The sequence below is a fragment of the Caretta caretta genome, chromosome 3 (genome assembly GCF_965140235.1).
Source record: "Caretta caretta isolate rCarCar2 chromosome 3, rCarCar1.hap1, whole genome shotgun sequence".
Classification (NCBI taxonomy): domain Eukaryota; kingdom Metazoa; phylum Chordata; order Testudines; family Cheloniidae; genus Caretta; species Caretta caretta.
This window is the reverse complement of record NC_134208.1, coordinates 32143160-32163114: the sequence shown is the minus strand read 5'-3', so window position 1 is coordinate 32163114 and position 19955 is coordinate 32143160. Positions and strand designations below refer to the sequence as shown.

At 39.5% G+C, this 19955-nt stretch overlaps 1 protein-coding gene and 1 long non-coding RNA gene across 2 annotated transcripts in view; one reads left to right on the top strand and one right to left on the bottom strand.

Moving 5' to 3' along the window:
• CPSF3 (cleavage and polyadenylation specific factor 3) overlaps positions 1–19955 on the top strand; it is a 56000-nt gene that overhangs the window by 17211 nt on the left and 18834 nt on the right. Inside the window, exons 5-11 of the mRNA XM_048845462.2 lie at positions 148–325; positions 2503–2592; positions 4371–4521; positions 13272–13447; positions 16628–16786; positions 17589–17735; positions 18839–18991. Coding sequence (XP_048701419.1) covers positions 148–325; positions 2503–2592; positions 4371–4521; positions 13272–13447; positions 16628–16786; positions 17589–17735; positions 18839–18991 — 1054 coding nt within the window. The remainder of the gene's footprint in view (positions 1–147; positions 326–2502; positions 2593–4370; positions 4522–13271; positions 13448–16627; positions 16787–17588; positions 17736–18838; positions 18992–19955) is intronic.
• LOC142071506 (uncharacterized) lies at positions 11681–12439 on the bottom strand. Its single transcript, XR_012667562.1, has 2 exons — positions 12286–12439; positions 11681–11990 (listed from the first exon to the last, which is right to left on the bottom strand). It is a non-coding gene; the product is annotated as an uncharacterized LOC142071506 (long non-coding RNA).

Below are 19955 nucleotides of genomic sequence, written 5' to 3'. Positions count from 1 at the left end.
TTCAATATTTAATTTGAAAGGAATCTGCAGTTTTGAACGGGGATCTTAGGTGGAGTTACAAAATCTATCAAAGGAGCACATCTGTAATTATTCTGTAACATAAACCAGTGAAACTCGCTGATACTTAGCCATTTCATTTTTATACAGCAATATTTCAGCAGATGACATGCTGTATACGGAGACAGATCTGGAAGAAAGCATGGACAAAATTGAAACCATCAACTTTCATGAAGTAAAAGAGGTGGCAGGAATCAAGTTCTGGTGTTACCATGCGGGCCATGTCCTGGGAGCAGCCATGTTTATGATTGAAATAGCTGGTGTGAAGGTATTTTTTTAGTATAGAGCAGTAACACCTTGTCAAATAAATTTATTATTAGTTTTTAAGCATTGGCAATGTGTTCAGAGCTGAAAATTTGAAAACAGGCAAGGAACCCCAAATCAAACACCCTGGAAGACCCAGTAGGAGGCTTTGTCTTGAAATATTATTTTTAATCAGTTATAGCGGGTGAGTGACAGCAGTTTTATTTAAGTGAGATAGTATATGTGGGCTTTATGGAAGAGGTGAATTTTAAGTATATGATCTAAGCTTGGAATTACTTAGCACAGAGATTACCAAAATGTGGTCTGCTGAGAGCTGGCTGGTAACCTGTTGCTAGCTGTCCTTGCATCCAGTAGTTAAATTGCATTAAAAGGCAACTTAATCCATAAATACTTTACTTTCCTATGTCTGTCTGTCTATCTAGGAAATTAACTAGCCTCCATCATTATAGTGCCTCACATTAATTAATTAATCTTCACAACACCCTTGTGAGGTAGGGAAATATTCTTTTTCCCATTTTTATGTACAGGGAGCTGAAGCACAGAAAAATTTAATAATTTGTCCAAGCTTATACAACAAGTCTGTGGAAGAATCAGGTGTCAGACACAGATTTGTGAATTCCAGTTCAGTACCTGGACAGGAAAACCAGTCTTCCTCCCTATAAGCAATTTCTAAAATGTCCACAGGCACACTAAGAGGTGATCACAAATCGGAGACAAAATGTTTTGTGTAGTTGCAAATGGGAAGGTGGTGATCCACAAGATAATTTCTCTATTAAGATATCGTTTACATTATGAAAGTTTGAAAACCTCTGGCTTAGCAAGATTCAGAAAGGGTTAAGAACATATATTGAGAAGTCTCTAGTTCAGTGGTTCCCAAGCTTGTTCCGCCGCTTGTGTAGGGAAAGCCCCTGGCGGGCAGCGCCTGTTTGTTTACCTGCCGCGTCTGCAGGTTCGGCCGATCGCGGCTCCCAGTGGCCGCCATTCACTGCTCCAGGCCAATGGGAGCTGCTGGAAGCAGCACGGGCCGCCGCCGCTTCCAGCAGCTCCCATTGGCCTGGAGCAGCGAACCGTGACCACTGGGAGCCGTGATCGGCCGAACCTGCGGACGCAGCAGGTAAACAAACAGGTGCTGCCCGCCGGGGCTTTCCCTGCACAAGTGGCAGAACAAGTTTGCGAACCACTGCTCTAGTTAAATAGCTAGAATAAAAATTAGAACAGGTATTGGTCTTCTTGCTGATCATCAGTTGGTAGTGGGAAGAAACAGCCTTTCTTCTCTGTTGTGTGTATTGCTCAAATTATTATTTTTTTATGTGCATTATGTTCTGTGCTTTCTCTTGAAGCATGTGGTATCGGCTACAGGATAGCAAGCTACACAGACCATTTATCTGTTCCACTGCTGGTCATCTGTGTTCTTATTCAGATTTTGAGCATGATTTATATGTAGACTCTCTTCAAATGAGTGATTGTAGGATACAGCATGTTGAAATTTTGAAGTGCAAATCCTGTAATTCACTCTGTTTGGGGCTCAATTTGCCCTTCACTATGCACTTAAGAATTGATCTGAGAGTGACCAATGTGTTGGAAAGCAGGATAAAGACCTTACAGAAAGCATTTTAAATTATGGGTTTTCCTTTAAAAATAAGTGTGCAGTTTTCTCAGTTTAAAGTAATAATGTGGAAATATCAGAGTCTTTAGTACAACATAATCTAATTTAAAATAGTTCCATTTGATGGTTGTTCATTGTGCTGATATTCTCAAATGGAAGCTCTTGAGTTTACTTTCTTGCATCCATCAAATAGTGTATTTTTTTAAACGATCTTAATGGCTTGTGTACTCGTGCAAAACTCTAAAAATGTCACTTTTGTAACAGAAAGGAGGAACTACAAAAATATTGATACTTATGTTTATAGCTGCTTATATATACTGCTTGAAATCTTTCAGTCCTTGCAATTAGGATTTGTTTATTGTATTCATAATGAAACCTAATGAAACATAAGCACAATGTATTTATCAAAGCAGTCTTCAATACAGGTACATTTGAACCTTTTATTATAAATCCATGAACATTAGCTTTGCTAAAATATTAAACTTTTCCTCTACAAAACATGTTGTTAATATCTTTTTGCTGACTTAGTCATTCTGTCTAATTACAGGTCAAATATTTTTCTTCCTCTATCACAGCTTTTATATACAGGTGATTTCTCAAGACAGGAAGACAGACACTTGATGGCAGCTGAGATTCCTAATATTAAACCTGATATTCTTATCATTGTAAGTTTCACACTGATTTTTTTTAAATTAGTAGTTGGGAGTGTCTAGAAGGAATTACTAAGATCTGAAGTGCGTGTCAGAATAAAGGTAGAAGCTTGATGGTGACATGTAACTTTAGCAATGTGCATTATGTCCCTTACAGCCAGGCTAAAGGGGAAATCAGTACAGTATTTAGCATATAATAACTTCTGTATAGTGTGTTTCAGGCCAGTCTCAAAACATTGTCCAAAGCTCTATGTCACTTCTCTAACCTGTGTAAGCCCCAATTTTGTCCCAGAGGTGTGTCCAGAAACCTGCTAGAACAGGAGTAGGACAAGAAGGAAGTAATTCCAGTCACAATGGTTGAAGCTACATCAGGGAATATGGGCAGGACACAGGTTAATGCCCCTTTTCTTGCAAGAAGTGTTGAGGGACTTTTAGCAAATACACAGAGTCAAGACCTTGTTTTTACATCTCTGCAAGAGAGCATCTCCAGCATTATAGTGCCTCCTACCAGCATAATGTAGCATTGGTTCAGTATTGACTCAAAGAAAAGAGTGGAACCTGGTACTTCATCTTTGGGGTTACTTTTAGATTCTGTGAACAGTTTATAGTTAGGCCCTACCAATTTCACAGCCGTGAAAAATGTGTCATGGACTGTGAAATATGCCCTTCCCCATGAAATCTGATCTCCCCCTTGCTGCTGGGAGCGCCCCAGCCAGCGGGTTCCTAGCTGCAAGTCCCAGCTGAGCAGGGGAGGGAGAGGACTTGGGATTGTCCTTCCCCTGCTCTTGGGGAGATCAGACCCATGTCGGAGTGCCTCCCCTTTGTGCAGGAAGCTCTAGCCCTGGAGGTTCCTGCAGCTGGAGGAGGCTTGTCGAGGTGGGTACAATCTCCCCCTGCTCCTGGAAGCGCCCCAACCAGAGGGCTACTAGCTGTGAGTACCTGCTGGGCTGGGGAGGGACAGGACTTGTCCTTCAATTGCGTGGCAGCTCGGGGGGGGGGGGGCGGGGGGTGGGGGGAGAGAAGAAAGGGGAAGATCAGACCCACTTCCAGGTACCTTTTGGGTTGGGACCCTCACAATTATAACACTGAAATTTCAGATGTAAACAGCTGAAAATGTGAAATTGACCAATTTTAAAACCCTCTGGCTGTGAAATTGATCAAAATGGACCACAGATTTGTTAGGGGCCCTATTTATAGTGTTTTGTGCTGCTTTTCTCCTAAAGAAATTCCTTAAGGCTCCAGACTGAGAGCTTTTCTAGACCATGGATTTGCCCTGATTTCAGCCACTGGCATAGCTGCACTCTTACAACCCCTAGTTTGTACTGGTGGAGCTTATCTTAGTTTCGGGCAGGGTAAAGAGCAGCTTTGCCTGTCTACACTAGGGATTTGCACTGGTGAAGCTGCATTGGTGGCTGGCCACCAATGGCGGAAATAAGGGCAAATCTCCGATGCAGACAAGGCTTTAAAGAAAGGGAGGGAGCGTGGGACAGCTCAGTGCACCAAAGTACAGCTCTGGCTACCAAGTCAGGTTCTTCTGCTGTTGTAGTTTTGACTCACAGGGATATGCTGGCCGCTGCTTCCCACAGCTCCCATTGGCCAGGAACGGCGAACTGTGGCCACTGGGAGGTGTGGGGGGCCATGCCTGCAGACGGTCAACATCAGCAAAATGTCTCGCAGCCCACAATCAGATTATCCTGATGGGCCACAGGTTGCCCACCACTGGTATAACAAAATTGGGATGAAGGTCTATACCATTGTTTTAATAATAGCTCTTTATGTACTTTACTACTTAGGAATCCACCTATGGTACCCATATTCATGAAAAAAGGGAAGAGCGAGAAGCAAGATTCTGTAACACTGTTCATGATATTGTAAACAGAGGAGGTAGAGGTCTTATTCCCGTCTTTGCCTTGGGTCGAGCTCAAGAGCTGCTTTTGATCTTAGGTATGTATCTTCACATCATTTAACACTGAATGAGCAAAATACAGTGGAAATTTTTTAATGGCTGTCCTTTTATGTACAATAAGTTTTTATTTAATTTATTTATTTATTTATGTATTTAAACAAATCTTTCACCACCTTTGCAGTGAGCTAATGACTTAAAAATTCCAGGGTGACTTGATTTAAATCAAGATGACTTAAATCACCAAGTGGAAAGCCTGGATTTAAATAACTGATTTTAATCAACTTTTCCATTTGTACTTCAGTTAGTGTCTAAAGAAAGGTGCATTCTCATTTGTTGACGTAACCATTAAAGCATGTTAATTTACAACTAAATAGATCCTTTACACAAGATTTGGGACATCTTTTTCCTACAAAAGACTGTATACTATATCATTACTTAAGCAAATATATAGTTTAATATTTTCCGATTCTTATTAATTGTATATTTTTAGTATGTTAGAAAATTGTGAATGATGTATAGCTTATTTACTAGATAACTAGCCTTTTGGTCATGATTTGTGTCAAACTGCATTAGGATTGTAATTAGAATTTAATTAAACACACAAAACAGCATATAAAATGTATTTGTATTAAACAAAACAACCTTTAATGTTTTGGATACATAAACTTCTCTTATCAAAATACATTTCACATTTACAACTAATGATTTATTTAAGAAACAGAGGCATTCTATAGCCAATGAACTAAACTGATTATTTCAGAACAGCCTGGGAAATTTTTCAAATATGCCTAAATGCAAGTGGCTGGAGCTTAATTTCCTACTCGTCTAAGTCTCTTAAAAATGAAACAAGTCTCCTAAGTTACTTAGGCTTTCCTTCAGACTTTTAAAATTGGTAGATCTCATCCCATCCTATCCCTTGTTTGTATTCATAGACTAGAAGGGAGAGCCAACTTTTCCTGCTTTTTTTAACTCCCAATCAATTTCTCAACTTTGAATGAATTAATTCAAATTAAGAAAATATTATTTTTGTGCCTGCAGAAGCGACTACTGCTGTCAAAAACTGGTTTAGCACTTCAACAAATTCTGGTTCCAGGAGCTTAGCTAGTGACTTCCACCAATTCAGTGCTGTGACTTTCTTACAAACATCATCAGCAAACATTTTCTGCTTGAATGATTCACCTCCAGTTCTGAAATTTATTATGGGTGGCATGATTGATGGCTGATTATTAGATGCCCATGTCATAGCAGCAACATCTTATACCGTGGTACGCTGGGTTGAGAATATTTGCAAGAAAATGAGGAGTAAATGCTTGATCTATCTGCTTCTTTGCTGCCTGCAGTTTAATTTTGTGGTTGGTATTTCTTTCCTTATTGCCTCTTGAAGTTCTTTCCAAATTTCAACAGCGTCGGCAATATTTTAGCAATCGTTCTACAATTTGTCCAAGGCTATGGAAATCGGTTTACATATATTCAACATATTTTTCTTTAGTCCAATGGTGACTACTTGGCTGTTCCATCAATTCTGTCACAATATTCTTCACAAATTATCATCAGAGTAAGCCAGTTCATAATAAATAGCTCAAAACAGTCAACCACTGAATTCCATTGTACATCTTGGGGGACAATTAATTTGGCTCCTCCAGTTCTCCTAGTGAAGCTGAAGCAAAGTGGTTGTTATGGAAGTATTTTCCAATTTCAATAGCATTCTCCTTTATTCCTGGAGTTGTACTTAAGTCTTTGGCTAAAAGATGAGTCAAATGAACGCTGCACCATATGTTATAAATTTCATGTTCCCTTCATTATCTTCTAGGTTTCTTCTCATCTTTGCTACATGTGCAGTGATAAAGCTACACATTTATTGACACCTGAATTTTTGTTCAGTTTGTTTTAGCTTTTACTGCTATTTCTTTGCATGTATTCTCCTGTATGGGCATTTCCTTTTGTATCAGTTGTTTCTGTAAGACAGACTTCTTTTATTCCGCTCCACCTTCTGTTGTCACACAAGCACATACTACTGGATCATTATATACATTGCTTCACCCATCAAGACTAAAAACAATGAATTTTTTCCCTAATGTTTTTTGCACATTATTCAGTTTCCCTCTCACACACTATATCCAGCAACCTTCCAGTGATGTCTGCTCTGCCAGATGAAGTGTAGCCTATCATAATGATTGAACCGTGCAACTGAAATATTTGTTCTGAACAAGATGAAAGGTTGAATTTGTTGAGTAAATTAACTGAGCAGTCTTTTCATCGATGGAGTCTTGCTGAAATCTGCTGGTCCTGATTACAAACTCATCCATCGTTTTGCTGGATGATGAGGAAAGTCTTTCTTTTGATACAGGTAATACTGTCTGAAGTATGTTCAGTTGTGGCACTGCTGGTGGTTGCAGCACATGACTCTGAAGTAGTGAACATTGCAGATGATGGATGTTCATAACCCCTTATGTCTAAGCTGCAGCCTGAAACAAAATGGTAAAAAAAGTCTCTCTCACTGAGCTTTACTCAGTGTGTAGTGCTTTAAAGAATATGAGATTAAGTGAAAGAGTCCTTCTACTGCAGCTGTTTGCACGCTATTTAAATTATATGATTTATTCTAAACCCCGTTTTATAGGGAATATAATTAATAAATTATAAGGATTATCTAAATCTGTTTAAACGCTTATATCTAGCAATATACCAAATAAATCACTTATATCTAACAGTATACAAAACAGCTTGAAAAAAACTTTTTAAAATATTAACATTCATTAAATGCATAATGAAACTTCACTTTTAATCAGGAAATCTTCACCTAGGAGATTTGATGATATTAAGCAATAAAAAATCATTTCAGAAAACTGGCCGTAACTGTAAAAATGTAACTGATAAATGCACCCACAACAAAATAACATACCAATTAATATTTTGAACAGAAATATTTTGAAATTTGTCAGGGTATTCAACCAAAACACAAATGTATGATCATAATCTGTCATCAGTTGCTAACATAGTAAGACTTGATATACAATCCATAAGAATGGTGCAAAAATAAGTCTAATAACCAGTTGATCCAAATTGTTCAGACGTGTCCATATCATCTTCAAAGTCATGGCCTTCTGAGGAGCATTTTTCATGTTTCATTCTGACAGCCAGGCCTTGCGTCTCCTCGTTACGCTATTTCCATTTGGCACGTGGTCCTTTTTTACCTAGAGGTACAGGAATTTCTTGAAACTATCCCCAAATAGTCTTCTATAACCTGCAACCATGGCAAGTTTTTTTTTCTCCAGTTCTCAGATGTTGAAACACTAGAGGCTACAGTCTGAAGAATACTACCCCTTCTTCTCAGAGACCTGCTTTGAAACCAGTGTTGCTCCTTTCTGGTTGCACTTTCTTCTCCTTCTCCCTTGTTACATAATTCTCCCACCCATTCCCAGAAAAACAAAAGCACTAACAACAATCCAAGACTTCTGGTCAGGTTACCCACATGCCTTTTGCACTGCACTGTTTTAGTTATTCAGAGAGTGAGGGGGAGGCAGTTCAGCCATTAACTGATTTCTGTTTGTATCTCTGTCTGTGTACATATGCAAGGAGACAGCAAGGCCATTTAGTTAAAGTGCCAAGAACCGTCCAGAAGTAAGGGCTGGTAGTTACTGGGCAGATCAGTGATTTTGCATGAGTAGGAGAGTAAGTTTCCATGGAGACTGGAGTCATAAATATTCATAATTTGCAAACTGAGCCAGTCAGAGCTCACGTAGGGAGAAGCTATAAAATAGGAGTATGAGCTCACATAGTGGATGATTCGGGGAGGCATGGATCAACGTTCACATCTCATTTCCCGTCAGTACCTCGCCCAAGCCAGGAAAGCTAATGACCCAACCACTGGACCAAATTCAGTGATGAATCCTGGTCATGTGCCACCTGAGGCATATTGCGCATACGCTAAGACGAGTGGATAATCCTGCTGATATACGTGATGGTGTCTCTTGGAGTCAGAGGCTGGGTCCCAACACCTGTGATGACTGCAAATTTCTTGCACCCAGTAGCACAGCCCCTGAGTCCCCCACAGAATCAAGCCCTTAATATGGTACATCACCTATTGTGCCACTTTTATAAAGATTGACCTCAGAAGTTAGATTTCCCCCCCGATCCTTTCTTTACATAGATAAACAGCTTTTAACTCAAAAGATTTTGATAGAGCCTCATGGATTAAGCATGTTTATTTTTTTATTTAAATGTTTTAAGAGATTATAAATTTAGGCCTTAATATATTTTGTATAAAATTCAGATTTAATTTTAAACAGGTTTATTTTTTAAAAGAAAAATATTCTTTTAATAACAAAATGAAAAATCCGATTTAAATTAAAAACACCTGTTTTTTTAATTTTTTTAAAAAATGATTTTTATCCAAGTTCACATAAAATGAGTTTGTTTAACCCAACATTCCTTTACCTTCAGAAAAATAGAAAAAAAATTGAGCTTGTGCCCTTTTTTTGCTGCTTAGTGATGTAAAAAGAATACCTGGAAGATTTTTGTCCCCCTCTGTAAAAAAAAAAAAAAAAAAACAACCTCCCTCCCGCCCCCAAAAAAAGTGGTTTTGGGTGGGGGTGGGATTTTGGAGAGCAGGTGGTTTAAATTTGATATTGGGGTCTTCTGTACTTGAGAAGACTGGCATTAAGAGAACAGTAAAATTATGAAATTATAAGTGACTTAAAACTAAGCAACTAAAAGGAAGTTGTTCATGTTGAAAAGATTCAGTGCCTCTTCCCTTCAGTTAAGGCTCAGTAATTCAGAAATACATCTGAGAAAACTGGAAAGACCAGACTGGACGTCTGATATCACTAAGATTTTTTTCTGCCTTTTTTAAACGTGTCAGGCCTGTTTTACATATCATAAAGAAGCTTAAATAATTGTCAAAAACACAATTGTTATAAATCCTTTACAGTTCACCTTTAAAATGAAAATTAAAAGCAGTGGTAAACATAAACACTTATTTAATCAAACTGTAATCATTAAGTTAAGTATAAAGGAAAATACTGCAGGGCTCTTTCATTTCCTTTTGTGCCCTTACTTGCACTATGTGAATGATTTTTGACAACTTTTTTTTTCGCCTCTCATACAAACTTTTCTGAGGGTCCCCTCACAAAACCCTTCAAAGGCAAATACTTGTATTTAGGCATGCTGATTTCAAAACAAGAATGTTCTTGAAATACTGACAGTTCTCTCCAGTTTCCATTTTAACTCAGCTCAGCATTTAAATCTGGTGCTTATTCTCAGAATAAGTTATTGATCTGCGTAAGTGCAGACTGGAAGTTCAGGCCTATGGGTGTACATTAGGTATGAGTTATAGTTTTCTATATTCTACAATTCCATTATTTAAATATTTTGTTACAGTTGGTCACGGGTCCGGGGGGGGGAGTTATAACAAAGGATATTTAAAATATAAATTTTAAAAATCTAATGTAATAATTAATTTGTAGTTCTTTGTTCTCTATTTCCTATACATAGAATCATAGAATATCAGGGTTGGAAGGGACCTCAGGAGGTCATCTAGTCCAACCCCCTGCTCAAAAGCAGGACCAATCCCCAATTAAATCATCCCAGCCAGGGCTTTGTCAAGCCTGACCTTAAAAACTTCTAAGGAAGGAGATTCCACCACCTCCCTAGGCAACGCATTCCAGTGTTTCATCACCCTCCTAGTGAAAAAGTTTTTCCTAATATCCAAGCTAAACCTCCCCCACTGCAACTTGAGACCATTACTCCTTGTCCTGTCCTCTTCTACCACTGAGAATAGTCTAGAACCATCCTCTCTGGAACCACCTCTCAGGTAGTTGAAAGCAGCTATCAAATCCCCCCTCATTCTTCTCTTCTGCAGACTAAACAATCCCAGTTCCCTCAGCCTCTCCTCATAACTCATGTGTTCCAGACCCCTAATCATTTTTGTTGCCCTTCGTTGGACTCTTTCCAATTTATCCACATCCTTCTTGTAGTGTGGGGCCCAAAACTGGACACAGTACTCCAGATGAGGCCTCACCAATGTCGAATAGAGGGGGACGATCATGTCCCTCGATCTGCTCGCTATGCCCCTACTTATACATCCCAAAATGCCATTGGCCTTCTTGGCAACAAGGGCACACTGCTGACTCATATCCAGCTTCTCGTCCACTGTCACCCATAGGTCCTTTTCCGCAGAACTGCTGCCGAGCCATTCGGTCCCTAGTCTGTAGCTGTGCACTGGGTTCTTCCGTCCTAAGTGCAGGACCCTGCACTTATCCTTATTGAACCTCATCAGATTTCTTTTGGCCCAATCCTCCAATTTGTCCAGGTCCCTCTGTAACCTGACACGACATTAGTATGCCTCTTAAAAAAGAGAGAAAGAAAAAAAGAAAATACATCAACTAAAACTAGGTTTCAGAGGAACAGCCGTGTTAGTCTGTATTCGCAAAAAGAAAAGGAGTACTTGTGGCACCTTAGAGACTAACCAATTTATTTGAGCATGAGCTTTCGTGAGCTACAGCTCACTTCATCAGATGTTGAAGTGAGCTGTAGCTCACGAAAGCTCATGCTCAAATAAATTGGTTAGTCTCTAAGGTGCCACAAGTACTCCTTTTCTTTCAACTAAAACTAGACACACAAGGGGGTGCCTAATTATGCAGAAAATGTTCTACACTACAATCAATGCTTTTCTTGGAATCCTAACATTTAAAGTAGGGTTCCACTCTTAAAAGTGATTAAGTGACACCTATTACTCAACAGACCAGCTTCTTGTACGTCTTTGCGGGGGTCGTGGCTGCTGCTATCAAGTAACCAAATGAGTGGGCGTTTATTGTCTTTTTGTTTTTTGGTAGGTTGGGTTTTTACTACTTCTGTTAGTCTTCCAGAAGAAACAGCTAAGAGATAGTGAGCTGAAATCTATTGTACATCGAATAGAACTGTTCAATAAGTTCCAATATTTATGCCTGTTCAAACCTATTGAAGGCAATAGTTATGTAACCTTTGTGTGGGCTAGAGCTCACTTCATTGCCCTTCTTCAGTGCCTAAAAAAACTCAACTCCAATAGAAAAGCAGCTGGAGACCCAGAATTCAGTCTCTAAGGAGCTTCAGGAAGGATTGCCCAGGATCAACCTCCCAACATTCAAGTCCCCAAAAGAACAAAAGGGATTAACATAATTAAGTACCAACTTTATAAATCTTAATTTAAAGAAACATAATTAATAATAAATAACTTAATGTTTACTACATAGCATTGCTATTATAGAATTCACATACATTATCTTCACAGTTATACATAAACATAAAGAAAACAAATTAAAACTAAACAGGTCAATCCCCACAGAAACACAGTGAGAAGGAACTCGGAGTTCCCAAAAGCTTAGGTTGAGTTCACGTGAGTCTCAGAGGCTTTGATCACCAAATCTATAGTCTGCTGAGTCCAAAGCAACATCTTCCCTCCACTTGCTTATAGGAATTTCACTTGGAATCCAGGCAGACTCTTCCTCTTCTGAAATCACTTTTAGCCAGTCAGCTAACTCATTAACCAGTCACGCAGTTAAGTGTATAGATTTAAAAAAAAAAAAAGAAAAAACTGTTATACAAAATGTAAAACTAAGAATAGCAAAGTATAAATTACTCTTTCCCCACATTTAAAGAAAAGTTGGTGACTCAGACTAGTTGAGACAATTTAACTAAAACAGTTTGGTTAAAATCAAACAACATTCAAAGTATACAATTAAAATAAATTAATTTTTCCTCCCAATTTTCCCTTTCTATAATTAACCCTGCCCATGGTTCCCTGTTGGGGAACAATATCACTCACTAACCTGCTGCAAAATGCTTCAGAGTTAGGGAAAACAGGCTGTTTTCTGCTCCTGGGCTCAGCTTCTCCCAACCCACACAGTTCACGTGGCCTTTTGCAAAGCAGCAGCCCTGACGGCTTGCCCTCATCAAGTCTAACCCCAGCAACAGGGAACATATTGGAGCATACCCAGAAACTACCACACCCAATTCCAGAAACTTCTGGATGTGGAGTGCAACTCTGCCTAGCAATAGTGACCCACACACAACTCACTCCTATCCACTCCTCCCCCTCCCCTTCCCTTCCCTCCCCCCCATATATCTCTTAAAGAGAGATCTCCCTCTTAGGCTCTTGGATTAGAGTTGCACAGGTGAAACTGAGGGCAGAATTGTGGCTCAGGGAAAGTGGATGACATTTTAATGGCCTGTGGCATACAGGAGGTCAGGCTAGATGGTCTAATGTCCCTTCTGACCTTAAACTCTATGCATCTGTGAATTTGGCTTGCAGAACTTTTAATGTCTCACTAACAAGACTCTACAGATTTTGTTGCTAGCTGTAAGTTTTTTATAATTAACATTTAACATAGATACGTCAGCCTGTTGATTAGCAGTAATGCACTAAAACTAATTTCTCTGTAAACAGAGTTGTTATAAAAGTGAATTGAGTGCTCTGTGATTCTGCATGCATATTTACAGGCGATGGTTGAAAATTGGTGGTTATATGGAGTCTGACTGGTCTTCTACTGAGAAAAACTGAGATTTGACTTTTTTGTCTAGTGATTTGTTTTATCTTTACTCTTTTTCAGGTTCCTTCCTCCCCCCCCCCCCCCCCCCCCCCCCCCCCATATCCAAGGTCAAAAGAGGCATGTCGACATTTTTTATTACTTTGATTTCCTGTCTCTAATGGCAGTGAAAATGTTTTTAAACCTGGCTTTATAAAACAACGTTGATTCTGAAAAATGCATGTTTGGAAGCTGCTAATATATTTATGCCTTGTAAAATGTTCCTCTAGATGAATACTGGCAGAATCACCCTGAACTCCATGACATCCCAATATACTATGCTTCCTCTTTGGCAAAGAAATGCATGGCCGTGTATCAGACATATGTTAATGCTATGAATGACAAAATCCGCAAGCAAATCAACATCAACAATCCATTTGTTTTCAAACACATTAGTAATCTGAAGGTGAGTGTAAATAAAGGGTGTTTCATGACAGAAGTAAGATGTATCAAATACTTTGCATTTACATGAGGTTTAACTAGTGTGTAAGTGTACTATCCTAGAAATTTAAGCCATTGATTGATTTAGAGGTTTATAACTGAATCTTTCAGTATAAATCTGCTCTCCTAGTAATGATATCTTTTTTATTTTAAACTCCATTCTGTAATGCTGAATGGGTTATGCACATCCAATCTATGCTGCTTAATTTCCACAGAAATCCCAAGTATAGCTTCCCTATAGGGTTTTCTGGCTAACCGCTTGAGTGCATACCCACTGCCTAACATTACATTTCACTGTGATCTCTTTCATTTTATAGTTTGGACAGAAGGATATTTGTGTGTTTCTGCCTCCTATTTTACTCCTGAGGACATTCTGCGCCAAAAAAATAAAAATTCTGCTCATAATATTTTAAAATTCTGCAAAATTTTGCAAATTTTATTTGTCAAATAAATGTGGAGGCTTCAGCATGGCGTTGGAGCACAGAGCTGCACAGAGGTGGTAGATCACTGTGCAGCTTCCCCCCAGGACACAGACTCAGTGGTGAGGCTGCACCCAATCCTTACACAGTGCAAGGACTGGGCCTGCCCCAGAAACGCCCCAGGGCCCTGCCCCTCCATGCCAGGTGCGCCTGGTGTGGGCAGGCAGGCTCAGCAAGGCAGGATCCAAGTGTGGAGGGGGTTAGTGTGGGGGTATCCAGGTGTAGGTTGAGAGGGTTATGGGTGGGGCAATCTGGGTGCAGGCAGCTCAGTTGGGGATCCAGGTGTGTGTGGGGGAATCTGGATGCACAGGGGCTTGTTCTGGGGTTTTGGGTGCAACAGTAATGGGACTCTGCAGGGGGGTCCAAGTGAGGGTAGTTGGGGCTCAGCAGGAGGGGTGTCTGGGTGTAGGGGGGGGATAGAGCTCACTAGAGAGGTCTGTCTGTGCGGGGCTCAGTGGTGGGGTCCAGATGCTGGGGGAGTGGGGCTCAGTATGGTTGGGATCCAGGTGCGTGTGGCTAGTCGGGGTGGTCCAGGTGAAGGTGGAGTGTGGCTTGTCAGGAGGATCTGGGTATAAAGGGGTGTGACTGGGGTCCCAGTGGGAGCCAGCTGAGGTCACTCAATTAGGGTGAACTGCAAAGAATGGGGCAGACAGTCCCCCAAAAGCTGGTGGATATTCCAAGACTCAGATTTACCAAGCCAGCATAAAACAGCTTCTTTATTACCTTATTGGTAGCCCAGAAGCCAACAACACAGTTCCCTGGAAGTAACCCAGCCTCAGGCCTCCATCCAGGTACCCAAGTCAAATATGATGAAGATTTCTAAAGTCTTATTTCATCATATAAAATAAAAGGTTCTACCAATCCCAAAGGATCAGATACATTACTTTCCAGGTTAATGAATATTTCAGGTTTTACCCAAATACACACTACAGCCATTTTTTATTAACTAAATTAAAATTTATTAAAAAACAAGAGAGAGAGAGAGAGAGAGAGAATGGTTAAAAGATCAATATACATACAGACATGAGTTCAATTCTTGAGGTTCAGATTCATAGCAGAGATTGTGAGCTTTGTATTTGCAAAGAGTTCTTTTAGAATTCAGTTCATAGGTTATAGTCCAATGTTCAATATCATATCCAGGGTGTACCAGCTTAACTGGGATCTCATCCTGCGGCTCAAACTTCCCCTGATGAAGCTTAAGCAGATCTGAGATAAAAAGGATCAGGACCCAAGGATCTTTTATGCAATTTCAGGTCGTCTTTGACATGTTGGAGTCCCTCGGGGAACAATAGGCCCTTATTTCCTGAGCATCCTTGTTAATTATTCACACAGATTAACATAAGGCAATTTATCAATTAGGCAGTCTATCACCTGTATTTAGCTATACAAATTAACATAAGACAATTGCCTGTCTTAAGACAAATGCCTCCACTATTCACCAATGATTTGCTATACATTTAAAAGAGAGATGAATACAGAGATATCTCATGTTTACAGTTAATTTAAATGCTAGGATATTCTTCTGAGCTCTGAATTATCAGAATACAGCATAAACAGGGACTGTTGATTACATTGTTGACCATTACCCATATATATGTAAATACACAAAAACACAAACATTATTTCCCCACGTCTTTAAGCATTGAATTTGAGTCATTTATTTTGCATGATGTTTAACCCTTTCTGGCCATGCGTCACAGTGGGTCTGGATGTACGGGGGTTGGGTGGATGGGGGAGCAGCTCCCTGTACAGTGATCCCTCCCCTGGCAGCTGAGGAGCAATGGGTTCAGGAAGCACAGGGTGGGGGAGGGGGCTGAGTTTGCAGAGCTTCCTACAGCCAGGGGAGAAATGTGGGGGTGGGTCTGATACAGCCCCAGATGCTGTACAGAGGAGGAAGTCCCACTCTCCCGAGCCCAGCCAGGACTAGAGCTGAGCGTGGTGCAGGGTAGGAGCCACCAGCCGGGTCTTCCCTAGTCCTGTCCTTTGCCTCACAGTAGTTTACCTCTCTGACGGCTGCCCTGGGCACCTGAAACATATTGCTGGGGAGGGTTGCATGAGTGCTCTTGTGGCTTCCTTTTTCTTCCCCATCAGCAAGTCATTTTTCTGCAGGGAAGCAAAGAAATCTGCGGGGGACATGAATTCCCCCAGGACTACTATTTGGGTGCTGGGGCCACTGCTATACTTGTCTGACCTTAGAACAGGTACTTTAACTGAAAGTTTATGGAGGATTTAATTTTAGTTTCTGGTACAAACACAAAATCATACTCTTGTCTAATATAAGGCTTTCTTTGGAGCATATCATAAATAAATAAATAAATAAATAAGGCAGTGCTGACCATACTTCTGTAATTTAAAGTAGTCCAGTATTTAAATTAGTTATTTCATACAGTTATAGCAGTAGTTATACTGAGACTATCTCATCTATCCACCTCATATGCTTAGGTTTGGTGGGGTGGGGAGCGTTCCCTAATTCTTTCTTCTTCCAGAGATCCACAAAATGTCCTTCGTGGGCAAAAGTGGGAGAAACGCTGCCAAAGAGTTTACTTCCATGAGGATGAAGTGTGATCTTCCCGCATAGGTCCACTTTTGCGGACCAGGGGATGCAGTCAGGCTCTACTTATTTTAACCAACTGTACGAACTGATGTTCTTGCTTTTTGTTTTATAGAGTATGGATCACTTTGATGACATTGGCCCCAGTGTTGTTATGGCTTCCCCAGGTATGATGCAGAGTGGCTTATCCAGAGAATTGTTTGAGAGCTGGTGTACTGATAAGAGAAATGGAGTAATAATAGCAGGGTACTGTGTTGAAGGAACACTTGCCAAGGTGAGTTATTACCATTTGACTGCCATATTTAGTTTACATGTTACGTTAAAAGGAGCAATCTCTGGTTGGATTATTTATTTGAAGTTGTTAAACAATAAGGTTGTTGTCATGTATGGATGACTGAATACAACCAAAGCCAATTGTACCATGCAAAAACAAATGAAATGTCCAGTAAAATTGCAGATGACAATTTCCAGTAACAGTCTATTCTTAAATGAAAAAATCTTTCTATATACTATTAAAAAATTAGCAGGTAGCTTGTCCCAAGAAAGTGTGATTAACATACTTCTCTTCTCCCCCTTCACTCCTCCCACGTGGCCTTTCAATTTTTTTGCCCTTATCTTGATCTCACTGGAATCAATGACTGAACTCCCACTTACATCAGAGATCAGACTGAGATATGTAGCACTTTCACTTGCTTTGAAGTTGGGAAGTTGCAGATAGTAGAACACTATCTAAATTTCTGCAATCAAGAAAGGACCACAGAATCCAATTCTGCAATCAGGGATAGATACACACACCTTTATATTGATTTCAGTGAGAGTTATGGTCATATGTATTAGGGCCGAGTTAAGTCCTAAGTGTTCCGTGCAAGGGACAGGATGCAAGTATGTGTTTAATTTTTTTATGACTGATCCCAGGTGTTTCTAATTTTTATAATGTATATTTGTTCAAATATTTATCACTTAAACCAACTGCAGATAGTTATTTTTCTGGTTCTGAAAAGTGAAAAACTGGATATATTGCAGAAGATTTTTCAAATACCTTGTTTATTGAAAGACGTACTTTTCTTCTGTGACAGCACATAATGTCTGAACCTGAAGAGATCACAACTATGTCAGGGCAGAAGCTCCCACTGAAGATGTCTGTAGACTACATTTCTTTCTCTGCTCACACGGATTACCAACAAACCAGCGAGTTTATCAGGGCACTCAAACCTCCACATGTGGTTAGTATGCATGTTAATTATTTCTTAGGAATATAGGTTGTGTCATTGGTTTATCCAATCCAGTATAGTGCCACTGGCAGTGCCCAGTCCTTGCTGCTTCAAAGATAGGCAGAATAATCCTCACCATGCTACACCAGCAAAATTTAAATACCTGGTTGATTTGCAGCACTGCTGTGGATGTGTTGTGGTGACTTCCCTATGATGAGATTACTCTGTACCCTGTTGCGGCAGTAAAGTTCTATGTATGTGGGTACTTATAAAATATACTACAGAACAAATACAATGTGGCATATGGTTACTGTTTCCAAGTGAATCATGGGATAGGTGGGTTTCCAGGTATTTTGGAAGAATAAGGAGGAGGTTATTTAGTAAAAATTATTTGCAGTGGAGTTTGTTCCAAGTGACCAGGGCAATGCAAAAGGAGGTGTAGAGATGCCAATGAAGACAAGGGGAACAGTCGAGGAGAAGCTTGAGCAGGAGGAGATGAGAGCAGGGACAGAGTTATAGGTTGCTTTGAAAGTGAGAAGTAGAATGTGGACCTAAAATAGGAAGAAAAGGAATATCTGTGCCAGCAGCTCCTTTCGAGAAAGGGAGAAGCAGAGGAAAAGGAAGCTGACCTTGGCAGAGATATTTATAAACTTATTAATGTTCATGAAGTTTTAAGTTTAAATACATGAGCAGTTCACAAATATATATGCATACATGTCCGTTGCATGCAAACGTATAAAAACATATGGCTAACTGTGACTTTTCTAGTTAAACTTAAGAACTTATAAATTCCTTTTTCATAACAAAATACTAGCAGTTAGTCCATGTATTAAAATAAGTGAAAATCTATGTAGATTTTTGTACCTACACTCCTCATGGTATCTGAGCACTTTTATAATGCAAACTATAATGGATAGATTACACAGGCAAGTGTGGAACTGACCACAGTGTAGTATAGTTGACGTTGCCTATAGTGGTGGCCCAAGACAATTATATATATTTTAAATATGATGCACAGGAAAGCAGCAACTTTCTTGGGTGATTTATTTAATAAAGTGCACCTCTGTTTTGAGAACATACCCTGTGTTAAGTGTGAAACTGTCTCTTTCTTGTAGATTTTAGTGCATGGTGAGCAGAATGAAATGGCCAGATTGAAAGCAGCATTAATACGAGAATATGAGGATAACGATGAAGTTCACATCGAAGTGCACAATCCTAGGAATACTGAGGCTGTGACATTAAACTTCAGAGGAGAAAAACTTGCCAAGGTGTATCATTCATGTTTTCTTAACCATAGCACAGCATTTTCCTCTTTGATGAGGGTTATGTTTTTCCTTCAAGAATATGCCTGCTTTTAATCAATTTCAGATTGTGCTTCTGGACAACTTCAGTATACTATGAGAGGGACATAATGTAAACACTATTTTTTTTCAGTCTGCCAAGGTCTGTGCTGATACAGACAAGTCTGCCAATGCTTTCAGTCTCTTGATCTCGTTCTATATGGAACTTGTTCCAGGACAGCAGCCCTAGATAATTTCTTAACAAAGAAATAGTACACTAATCTCTGTAGTGTCAGGTCACTGACGTTTATGGAATGATGTAACAGATTTCATTTGCAATTTAGGAAACCATTAGTAAGTCCCACACACCTCAAAAAGACTGTGTGTGTGTAATATAAAAATGGGATTATCCAGCAGATACTTTTTCTGCTTTTTGGAACATGATAGTGAAACTACAAAGGGAATCCAAAGATAATATATTTTACCTAAAGATCTTTCTTTAAAAACAAAGATTTAAATTTGGATACAGTAGGTATTCTTGACAGTTAATGAATCTCCAGTGTTCCAGACTCTCTCTTGCAGAATGAAGGGAGTTATGACAAAGACAACTTGATTTGATGCAATGTTAAATCTTGCAATAAAAGCTGTGAATGTTGGACTAGCTGAGAGCAACTGTGCACAAGTGACCTTACAGTGGTACATATAGAAAAATGTATTCATCAATCAGCATTTTTAATTTATTCCCCCCCAAAAATCTGTTCTAGACACTGTTTTGATAGTTTGTCCGAAATTGTCATATAATCAACTTTCTCTCTGCTGAATATAGCCTTTAATTTTTTTTAAATGTTACATCAAGATTTAAAGGAGTTTTTGAAAAATGAGTAAATGGTATTCATTAATCATCTGATACTACTCCCAACAAAATCAATGACAAAAATCACATAGACTTCCA